Source organism: Scyliorhinus torazame, chromosome 9, assembly GCF_047496885.1.
Source record: "Scyliorhinus torazame isolate Kashiwa2021f chromosome 9, sScyTor2.1, whole genome shotgun sequence".
NCBI lineage: Eukaryota > Metazoa > Chordata > Chondrichthyes > Carcharhiniformes > Scyliorhinidae > Scyliorhinus > Scyliorhinus torazame.
Window position 1 is genome coordinate 52,727,972 of NC_092715.1, and position 12,188 is coordinate 52,740,159.

General features: G+C 50.2%; 1 protein-coding gene across 1 annotated transcript in view; it reads right to left on the bottom strand.

The window, feature by feature from the left end:
* Positions 1-12,188, bottom strand: part of LOC140429984 (LRP2-binding protein-like) — an 82,160-nt gene that overhangs the window by 59,953 nt on the left and 10,019 nt on the right. Inside the window, exon 2 of the mRNA XM_072517560.1 lies at positions 11,870-11,972. Within this exon, the coding sequence (XP_072373661.1) occupies positions 11,870-11,972 (103 nt within the window). The remainder of the gene's footprint in view (positions 1-11,869; positions 11,973-12,188) is intronic.

Genomic DNA, 12,188 nt, shown 5'->3' on the forward strand with positions numbered 1-12,188 from the left:
CCCGTAAGGCAAAGTCGTTTGGCACGTAAGAAGTTGGCACGGGTGCAGGGCACAGTCTAGTTGTAGTGGGTAGGGCACCTATGTTTACCACACGAATAAACGCACTGTTAAATCTGACTTGTAAGACTGTGTGCTATGTCCGGTGCCAGGGGCCTCGTGAGGGTGGCCGATTGGCGTAGTGGTGTACGAGCCGTTCAAGGTCTGTTCCGGATGTGCTGACCCTTCCCCCCCCCCCCGCCCCCCATAATCGGACACCGTTGTCCTCGGTACACCAACGCCAGCCATCCCACGGGCATGTGGTGAAATATCCGTCACGAAGGATGTGACCACCGGAATGCATGGTTCAGCTATAGCCATGAGTCAGACCTCGACTGGCGAATCTGAGCACACAGCTCATCGCAGAGCGGGCTGTCATCATTCAACATGGCACTGATCACACCCGCTTACCCAATCATCAATGTTGTGCAATCCCGTAGTGCCGCAGTGGTAAGGTGATGTGGAATTGTTGCCGTGAACGCGGTGCGGGGGCGGGAGGTGGTGGGCGCTGTGTGGTGCCCGTGTACAGGAGTGATGGTGCAAGTGGCAGTGTTCAGCGAATCCCACCCCCCACAGTGCGTGAACCGTGCGGCTACCAACGCTTCGCATGCCCGCTGTCCGCAGCGGTGCCGTCGCGCAGCCTCCCGGGCGTAACGAGCTGCCGTGCCCGCGCCTCCTGCTGTGCTCGGTCCTCGGGGAATTGAATGTACCTGTTCGCGATGGCGTACAAGGCGTCGGTGACAGCCCTGATGCACCTGTGGACCGATGCCTGTGATACCCCAGATAGGTCCCCACTCGGCGCCTGGAAGGAACCGGTCGCATAGAAGTTTAGAGCCACCGTCACCTTGACGGAGACTGGTATCGCGTGTCCTCCTCCCATTCCACGTAGTGCGAGGTGCGCCACGAGCTGGCATATATGTGCGACCGTCTCCCTGCTGAACCGTAGTCTCCTCCTGCATGTGATGTCCGGTAGGGCCTCGAACGACATTCTGTCACGGTACACCCTCGGCCTTGCTGGACGCCTGTGGCGCCCTGGCACTACCATCAGTGGATCCTCCTGCTCCACCTGCTCTTCCTCCTCCTGCTCCCCCCCAAGCACTTCCGTTGCATTCCTCGCCGTCTGGCGGTCAATGTTCCGCTCGGCATCCCCCTGTACATTCGGGTCCTGAGCGCCTGCGGGGCGACGACGGGCCACTCCGCGGCCATCCCCTCTGCTGCACCGGCGACCGCTGCATCTGCAGCCACTGTGGGCCGTCCGACTCTACGCTGCCGGATGGCAAACTCCAGAGCTGCGGCTCCAACCACGGCAGTGAACATCGCTGTCTGGTTGGCATACATGGTGACCTGCAGGAGGGTGGTGGGGGGCAGAGAAACGACATGTTACACGGAGGTTCTTCCACACCTCGCCAGCCGGGCTGCATGGGATACCTGTGTGCCCCGGTGGCCTGGTCGCACTGCAGATACGCAGCCAGCCTAACACCTGGTCACTGTCTGCGCCCAGCGGTCAGTTCACACCGTGCTGCTCACCAGTGTGCCACTCTCCTGTGCCCATCAGCCACACGCACCCTGCGGCCGTGTCCTCGTCACCGTCCTGCCATATCAGGGCGGCTGACCTGTGGCATCCACGGATGGACGATACCATCCGCACTCTCCCTCACCCCCTCCCACCTGCACACTCTCCCGCCCCCCCCTCCCACCTGCACACTCTCCCGCACCCCCCTCCCACCTGCACGCCGCTCCCTCATCCCCCCCCACCTGCACACTCTCCCGCACCCCCCCCACCTGCACACTCTCCAGCACCCCCCCCACCTGCACACTCTCCTGCACCCCCCACCTGCACACTCTCCCGCACCCCCCCTACCTGCACTCTCCCGCACCCCCCCTCCCACCTGCACACTCTCCCGCTCCCCCCCTCCCACCTGCACACTCTCCCCCCCTCCCACCTGCACACTCTCCCGCACCCCCCCCCACCTGCACACTCTCCTGCACCCCCCACCTGCACACTCTCCCGCACCCCCCCTACCTGCACTCTCCCGCACCCCCCTCCCACCTGCACACTCTCCCGCTCCCCCCCTCCCACCTGCACGCTCTCCCCTCCTCCCACCTGCACGCTCTCCCCCCCCTCCCACCTGCAAGCTCTCCCCCCCTCCCACCTGCACGCTCTCCCCCCCCCCCTCCCACCTGCACGCTCTCCCGCACCCCCCCCTTTGGCCACAGCCTTCTTGGGTAAGCCGACCCGGTCTCCAGGCGCTGCGCAACAGTCCGCTCACCTCCTCCCTGCTCAGCGTCAGCCAGCACGACTGGCTGACGACTTTAAAAAGCAGGTGTGCATGGCGACTTCGGGCCTGAGAATAGTAGGGGTGCCGGAGAATCGCCGTTTTGGGTGTCTCGGGCGATTCTCCGGCCTGCGAAACTCGACCGGGCCGATCCCGCCGCTTGGGAGAATCGCGGGAGGGCGTTGGACCGGCGTCGCAGGAAATTTTGGCGGCCCAGGCGATTCTCCCAACCGGCATGGGAGTGGAGAATCCCGCCCATGGTCCTTGACAGATGGTAGACATAGAATCCCTACAGTGCAGAAAGTGGCCATTCGGCCCAAAGAATCTGCACCGGCCCTCTGGAAGAGCACCCAATCAGGCCCAATACCCCATCCTATCCCCATGACCCCACCTAGGGACAATTTAGCACAGCCAATCCACCCAGCCTACATGGCACAGTGGTTAGCACTGCTGCCTCACAGCTCTTAGGTCCCGGGGTCAATTCCTGCCTTGAGTGACTTTGTGGAGTTTGCACTTTCTAGTCACCTCTGTGTAGGTTTCCTCCGGGTGCTCTGGTTTCCTTCCACAGTCCACAAATGTGCAGGTTAGGTGGATTGGCTATGTTAAATTGCCCCTTAGTGTCCAAAAAGGTTAGGTGGGGTTACAGAGATAGGGTGGAAGCGTGGACTTGTAAGGTGCTCTTTTCAAGGGTTGGTGCCGGCTCGATGGGCCGAATGGCCACCTTCTGCACTGTAGATTCTTTAAAAAAAAATCAAAATCTTTGGACTGTGGGAGGAAATTGGAGCACCCGGAGGAAACACACGCAACACAGGAAGAATGTGCAAACTACACACAGACAGTCACCCAATGTTGGAATCGAACCCGGGTCTCTGGCGCTGTGAGGCAGCAGTGCTAGCCACTGTACCACCGTGCCACCCCAGTAGTAAGGTCCAGTTCTAGTGACAATGGAACCTTGACGACTGGGGATTTCCCTACTGCTGCAGCCTTCATTCACCATCGCAGCTGTTGATGCCATAAAAGTATCTTCCGATCGCCGGCGTTATGTCGGAGGTCTTGAAGGTGAAGCTGGTCCCGAGTCCAGAAGTGGCGATCTTTGGGGTGTCAGAAGACCCGGGAGTCCAGGGGCCGAGAGAGACCGATGTCCTGGCCTTTGCCTCCCTGGTAGCCCGGAGACGGATTTTATTGGAATGGCGGGACCCGGGGCTGCCAGAACCGGGGTTTGGGTGAGTCACCTGGCAGAGTTCCTCAGGCTGCAGAAGATAAAGTTCGCCTTGAGAGGGCCTGTGGAGGGGGAGTTGGGCAGCAGGAGGTGGGGTGTTAGGTATTTAGCTGTTTTGATTATTTGCAGCCCTGTTTGCTTGTTTTGTGTTATGGTTGTGTTTGATCTGCGTTTATATAAATGCCTCAATAAAATATTTTTCAGGAAAAAGAGTATCTTCTGCCTGATCCGCCATTGAAGACTTGTTTTGGATTGCGCTTTGTCTGGTTCCTCCCCTCCGACCCTGCCAGGAGCATAAGACGGCATAGCTCTCGGGATCAACAGAACATTCAAGCCTCTCCACCACAGCAAAGTGGCAATCCAAGGAAAGGAGGAGGTGCAGACAGGAAAGATGTGAAGGCATTAGAGAGAGTACAGAGGAGATTTAATGGAATTATGTTAGGATCATGGCATTTACCTATGTGGAGAAACTAGGAAAACTGGGAGTGGTCTTCTTCGAACAGAGAAGTTAAGGAGTGATTTGACAGGTGTGTGCAAAATTATGAGGGCCTTTGCATGAGTAATAAGGAGAGCCTATTTCCATAGGTAGTGGGTCAGTAACAAGAAGGCATATATTTAAAGTAATTGGCAAAAGAATCAGAGAGAATTTCTAATGCAACAAGTTGTTATGATCTGTGATGCACTACTTTAATTCAGTAACTACTTTCACAAGAACCAACATTGGCACAGACATGATGGAATGATATTCTTCAATGTTGTGAAACTGTTACAGAAATTCTTCTATACTGTGGAGAAGGTACGGAGCTGGGTCAGAATGGAGGAGAGTTTAGGGGCAGTATGGTGGCGCAGTGGGTTAGCCCTGCTGCCTCACAGCGACGAGGTCCCAGGTTCGATCCCCACTCTGAGTCACTGTCCGTGTGGAGTTTGCACATTCTCCCCGTGTTTGTGTGGGTTTCACCCCCACAACCCAAAGATGAGCTGGTTAGCTGGATTGGCCATGCTAAATTGCCCTTTAATTGGCAAAAATGAATTGGGTACTCTAAATTTAAAAAAATGGAGGAGAGTTTGGGTAGAGGGTCGGGATTGAAGGCGCTAGCGACAGCGCCGCTCCCAACGGTCCCGGGGAGATACTCATGGAGTCCGGTAGTAATAGCTTCGTTGAGAATTTTGAGGCAGTTTCGACAGCACTTCGGGTTGGGGGCAGGGTCAAGGGAAATGCCGATTCAGGGGAACCATAGATTCCCTGAGCCAGGGAAGTGGGATGGAAATTTCGGAGATGGGAGGAGAAAGGAATTAGGACACTAAAAGATTTGTTTCTTTGGGGTCGGTTTGCAGGATTGAAGGAGCTGGGAGCGAAGTATGGACTGGAGCAGGAGGAAATATTTAGATATATGCAGGTTTGAGACTTTGCCAGAAAGGAGATACAGAACTTTCCAGAAGAGCCGGCTTCTACATTGCTGGAGGAGGTGCTGACGACAGGGGGACTGGAGAAGGGGGTAGTATCGGCAGTTTACTGGGCTATCAAGGAGGAGGAGAAGGCGCCGCTAGAAGGAATCAAGGCAAAGTGGGAGAAAGAGTTGGGAGAGGGTATGGAGGAGGGGTTCTGGTGTGAAGTGCTCCGGAGGGTGAACCTTGTGTGCGAGGTTGGGGCTGATACAGCTGAAGGTGGTGTACAGAGCGCACCTTATAAGGGCGAGGATGAGCTGGCTCTTTGAGGCGGTAGAAGGTGTGTGTGAACGTTGCGGGGGCCCCCCCCACAAACCACGTTCATATGTTTTGGTTCTGTCCAAAGCTGGAGGATTACTGGAAGGAGGTGTTTCGGGTAATCTCCAAAGTGGTGCATGTGAAACTGGATCTGGGCCCTCGGGAGGCCATATTCGGGGTGTTGGACCAGCTGCGGTTGGAAACGGGCGCGGAGGCAGATGTTGTAGCCTTCGCCTCGTTGATCGGCCGAAGGTGGATCCTGTTAGGGTGGAGATCAACCTCACCACCCTGTGCCCTGGCGTGTCGGGGGGACCTGCTGGAATTCTTGATGTTTGAAAAGGTCAAATTTGAACTGAGGGGAAGGATAGAGGGGTTCTACAATTCATGGGCGTTATTCATTATGCACTTGCGAGAATTGGATCACATCGAGCATTGGGTGGGGGGGGGGGGGGGGGGGGGGGGGCGTTGGGAGGGTTGGGGGGAGGGGCAGTGTGTGTTAATGGCGACTAGAGGTGATTCCTGATTCCTTTTTGTAATTTGTTTATGTGAACATTCAGGCTAATGTTTGGGGTTTGGGGGGAGGATGGGATCGTTGTTATTGATATGGGGATTGATATTACATTCGTTACTGATTATTGTTTATTGTTGGATCTAAATTTGGGAGAAACTGAAAAAGGAGAATAAAAAATATTTTAAAAAGAAATCCTTCTATACTATGATTTTCAGTACTCTGGAACATTTCTCAGAGATGTTGAAAAGAGCTATATGAATATAAAATTGTGATGTGGCTCGAGGAGGAGGTGGACATATTTCTAGGAGTTTTTAATCGAAAAAGGTTAGGTGGGGTTACAGAGCTGAAGTGGTTGGATTACGAGGAGAGGTTGCGTAGACTGGGACTGTACTCGTTGGAATTTAGAAGGATGAGGGGGGATCTTATAGAAACATATAAAATTATGAAGGGAATAGATAGGATAGATGCGGGCAGGTTGTTTCCACTGGCGGGTGAAAGCAGAACTAGGGGGCATAGCCTCAAAATAAGGGGAAGTAGATTTAGGACTGAGCTTCGGAGGAACTTCTTCACCCAAAGGGTTGTGAATCTATGGAATTCCTTGCCCAGTGAAGCAGTAGAGGTTCCTTCATTAAATGTTTTTAAGATACAGATAGATAGTTTTTTGAAGAATAAAGGGATTAAGGGTTATGGTGTTCGGGCCGGAAAGTGGATCTCATTGAATGGCGGAGCAGGCTCGAGGGGCCAGATGGCCTACTCCTGCTCCTAGTTCTTATGTTCTTATGAAAGGCAAATTTTCTGCAGCGCATGGATTTTCAAACAGATGTGCCTCGAGGCTAGTGGAAAATACTTTGTCAGTAGATTTCTGTTGCTCTACAGGTAGATTTGTGAGGGTTACTTTGTTGAGCAAACACATTGTTCAGCAAATGTAACAATATTTGCAGATGGTACCCCATGCAGAAAAACAACTGCTTCAAATGAGAACATCTGTTTCCTGTCATGAATTTGTCCCATATTTCTTAATTCTTTTAAATCCTCTCCGTTCAGTGATGGTCATTCCTATCTGCAGGTAAATAGTGCGCCTTTGTATTCATGTTTAGCTGCACCGATGGGAGGAAGATTCACAAAAGGGCAGAAATAGGAGCAATTTTCCACTGAGCATTTTGAGATGAAACCTTTAGAAATGTCTATGGCTCATTTCCGTTTAATTATTCAAAACATATTATAGTCCAAACAATTTAGAAATGCAACAATAAATTAGATTTAATAAGTAAATTAAATAATAGCTAAAAATGTTTGGGGAAAGGCTTGAAATAGTCCATTGAGGAAATTAAGTGTCTCCTACTATATGCACAAAGTCCAAAGAACAATCAGCCCAAGCACATCAACGTTGTCCAAGAACTTTGGTCTAATAATTTTTACTTCCAATGCTAATGAAACTTTTTAACAAATATTAATTTCTCTATGTAGGCAAACTATACCGGGCTAATCAAATGTACTAGGCTAAATAAATATTTGAAAGCATAATTAGGTAAACTGCAATCATAGAACATAGAAAACATAGAAAAATACAGCACAGAACAGGCCCTTCGGCCCACGATGTTGTGCCGAACCTTTGTCCTAGATTAATCATAGATTATCATTGAATTTACTGTGCAGAAGGAGGCCATTCGGCCCTTTGAGTCTGCACCGGCTCTTGGAAAGAGCACCATACCCAAACTCAACACCTCCACCCAACACCAAGGGCAATTTGGACATTAAGGGCAATTTATCATTGGCCAATTCACCTAACCCGCACATCTTTGGACTGTGGGAGGAAACCGGAGCACCCGGAGGAAACCCACGCAGACACGGGGAGGACGTGCAGACTCCGCACAGACAATGACCCAAGCCGGAATCGAACTTGGGACCATGGAGCTGTGAAGCAATTGCGCTATCCACAATGCTACCGTGCTGCCCTTAAGAACAAATAATCTACACTATATCATTTTACCGTCATCCATGTGCCTATCCAATAGCTGCTTGAAGGTCCCTAATGTTTCCGACTCAACTACTTCCACAGGCAGTGCATTCCATGCCCCCACTACTCTCTGGGTAAAGAACCTACCTCTGATATCGCTCCTATATCTTCCACCTTTCACCTTAAATTTATGTCCCCTTGTAATGGTGTGTTCCACCCGGGGAAAAAGTCTCTGACTGTCTACTCTATCTATTCCCCTGATCATCTTATAAACCTCTATCAAGTCGCCCCTCATCCTTCTCCGCTCTAATGAGAAAAGGCCTAGCACCCTCAACCTTTCCTCGTAAGACCTACTCTCCATTCCAGGCAACATCCTGGTAAATCTTCTTTGCACCTTTTCCAGAGCTTCCACATCCTTCCTAAAATGAGGCGACCAGAACTGTACACAGTACTCCAAATGTGGCCTTACCAAAGTTTTGTACAGCTGCATCATCACCTCACGGCTCTTAAATTCAATCCCTCTGTTAATGAACGCGAGCATACCATAGGCCTTCTTCACAGCTCTATCCACTTGAGTGGCAACTTTCAAAGATGTATGAACATAGACCCCAAGATCTCTCTGCTCCTCCACATTGCCAAGAACTCTACCGTTAACCCTATATTCCGCATTCATATTTGTCCCTCCAAAATGGACAACCTCACACTTTTCAGGGTTAAATTCCATCTTCCACTTCTCAGCCCAGCTCTGCATCCTATCTATGTCTCTTTGCAGCCGACAACAGCCCTCCTTACTATCCACAACTCCACCAATCTTCGTATCGTCTGCAAATTTACTGACCCACCCTTCAACTCCCTCATCCAAGTCATTAATGAAAATCACAAACAGCAGAGGACCCAGAACTGATCCCTGCGGTACACCACTGGTAACTGGGATCCAGGCTGAATATTTGCCATCCACCACCACTCTCTGACTTCTATCGGTTAGCCAGTTCGTTATCCAACTGGCCAAATTTCCCACTATCCCATGCCTCCTTACTTTCTGCATAAGCCTACCATGGGGAACTTTATCAAATGCCTTACTAAAATCCATGTACACTACATCCACTGCTTTACCTTCATCCACATGCTTGGTCACCTCCTCAAAGAATTCAATAAGATTTGTAAGGCAAGACCTACCCCTCACAAATCCGTGCTGACTATCCCTAATCAAGCAGTGTCTTTCCAGATGCTCAGAAATCCTATCCTTCAGTACCCTTTCCATTACTTTGCCTACCACCGAAGTAAGACTAACTGGCCTGTAATTCCCAGGGTTATCCCTAGTTCCTTTTTTGAACAGGGGCACGACATTCGCCACTCTCCAATCCCCTGGTACCACCCCTGTTGACAGTGAGGACGAAAAGATCATTGCCAACGGCTCTGCAATTTCATCTCTTGCTTCCCATAGAATCCTTGGATATATCCCGTCAGGCCCGGGGGACTTGTCTATCCTCAAGTTTTTCAAAATGCCCAACACATCTTCCTTCCTGACAAGTATTTCCTCGAGCTTACCAATCTGTTTCACACTGTCCTCTCCAACAATATCGCCCCTCTCATTTGTAAATACAGAAGAAAAATACTCTTTCAAGGCCTCTCCTATCTCTTCAGACTCAATACACAATCTCCCGCTACTGTCCTTGATCGGACCTACCCTCGCTCTAGTCATTCTCATATTTCTCACATATGTGTAAAAGGCCTTGGGGTTTTCCTTGATCCTACCCGCCAAAGATTGTTCATGCCCTCTCTTAGCTCTCCTAATCCCTTTCTTCAGTTCCCTCCTGGCTATCTTGTATCCCTCCAATGCCCTGTCTGAACCTTGTTTCCTCAGCCTTACATAAGTCACCTTTTTCCTCTTAACAAGACATTCAACCTCTCTTGTCAACCATGGTTCCCTCACTCGACCATCTCTTCCCTGCCTGACAGGGACATACATATCAAGGACACGTAGCACCTGTTCCTTGAACAAGTTCCACATTTCACTTGTGTCCTTCCCTGCCAGCCTATGTTCCCAACTTATGCACTTCAATTCTTGTCTGACAACATCGTATTTACCCTTCCCCCAATTGTAAACCTTGCCCTGTTGCACGTACCTATCCCTCTCCATTACTAAAGTGAAAGTCACAGAATTGTGGTCACTATCTCCAAAATGCTCCCCCACTAACAAATCTATCACTTGCCCTGGTTCATTACCCAGTACTAAATCCAATATTGCCCCTCCTCTGGTCGGACAATCTACATACTGTGTTAGAAAAGCTTCCTGGACACACTGCACAAACACCACCCCATCCAAACTATTTGATCTAAAGAGTTTCCACTCAATATTTGGGAAGTTAAAGTCGCCCATGACTACTACCCTATGACTTCTGCACCTTTCCAAAATCTGTTTCCCAATCTGTTCCTCCACATCTCTGTTACTATTGGGGGGCCTATAGAAAACTCCTAACAAGGTGACTGCTCCTTTCCTATTTCTGACTTCAACCCATACTACCTCAATAGGGTGATACTCCTCGAACTGCCTTTCTGCAGCTGTTATACTATCTCTAATTAATAATGCCACCCCCCCCACCTCTTTTACAACCCTCCCTAATCTTATTGAAACATCTATAACCAGGGACCTCCAACAACCATTTCTGCCCCTCTTCTATCCAAGTTTCCATGATGGCCACCACATCGTAGTCCCAAGTACCGATCCATGCCTTAAGTTCACCCACCTTATTCCTGATGCTTCTTGCGTTGAAGTATACACACTTCAACCCATCTCCGTGCCTGCAAATACTCTCCTTTGTCAGTGTTCCCTTCCCCACTGCCTCATTACATGCTTTGGCGTCCTGAATATCGGCTACCTTAGTTGCTGGACTACAAATCCGGTTCCCATTCCCCTGCCAAATTAGTTTAAACCCTCCCGAAGAGTACTAGCAAACCTCCCTCCCAGGATATTGGTGCCCCTCTGGTTCAGATGCAACCCGTCCTGCTTGTACAGGTCCCACCTTTCCCAGAATGTGCTCCAATTATCCAAATACCTGAAGCCCTCCCTCCTACACCATTCCTGCAGCCACGTGTTCAACTGCACTCTCTCCCTATTCCTAGCCTCGCTATCACGTGGCACCGGCAACAAACCAGAGATGACAACTCTGTCTGTCCTGGCTTTCAACTTCCAGCCTAACTCCCTAAACTTGTTTATTACCTCCACACCCCTTTTCCTACCTATGTCGTTGGTACCAATGTGCACCACGACTTCTGGCTGCTCACCCTCCCCCTTAAGGATCCTGAAGACACGATCCGAGACATCCCTGGCCCTGGCACCCGGGAGGCAACATACCTTCCGGGAGTCTCGCTCGCGACCACAGAATCTCCTATCTATTCCCCTAACCATTGAATCTCCTACAACTATTGCTTTTCTATTCTACCCCCTTCCCTTCTGAGCCCCAGAGCCAGACTCCGTGCCAGAGACCTGACCGCTAGGGCCTTCCCCCAGTAGGTCATCCCCCCCAACAGCATCCAAAACGGTATACTTGTTTTGAAGGGGAACGGCCACGAGGGATCCCTGCACTGTCTGCCTGTTTGTTTTTTTCCCCCTGACTGTAACCCAGCTATTCTTGTCCTGTACCTTGGGTGTGGTTACCTCCCTGTAACTCTTCTCAATCACCCCCTCTGCCTCCCGGATGATCCGAAGTTCATCCAGCTTCAGCTCCAGTTCCCTAACACGGTCTTTGAGGAGCTGAAGTTGGGTGCACTTCCCGCACTTCAGCTCCTCAAAGAATGTGTTAGGGAACTGGAGCTGAAGCTGGATGAACTTCGGATCATCCGGGAGGCAGAGGGGGTGATTGAGAAGAGTTACAGGGAGGTAACCACACCCAAGGTACAGGACAAGAATAGCTGGGTTACAATCAATTAAACTTAGTACTTTAAAAAGATAATAATCATGTTACTTGTGTTCACTCCAGAAAGATTAGTATTAATTTATTTTCCTATGCAATGATAACTTTCAGTTCATTGCTACTTGCATAAAGATGAGCACTAATTTTGTGTAGAGATATAAATGAGTTTATCCTGTACTCTGGAAAAAAAACGGAAAGCTAGGGGCATGAATAGTTTAAGATGGCCACCCAGCTTTGGTGTGTTTAACTTACAGAGGACGAATTTCCCTTTTGCGTTCCATACAGTACAGATGTGGTTAGCCAGGCAGATATTGTTTGAGAGATGTGAATAACACTCACTTGTGGAACATTCAACCTGAAAATAAGATCAGGAGTAAATTCGTAAAACTATTAGGTTGTATACCACCAGGTTCAAAGGTTACTGGATCATTCAATAAATAAAATAAAGATTTTCCTTTACGTAGCAACTTCAGAATCATAGAATTTAGTGCAGAAGGAGGCCATTTGGCCCATTAAGTCTGCACCAGCCCTTGGAAAAAGCACTCCACATAATCCCACGACTCTACCCTGT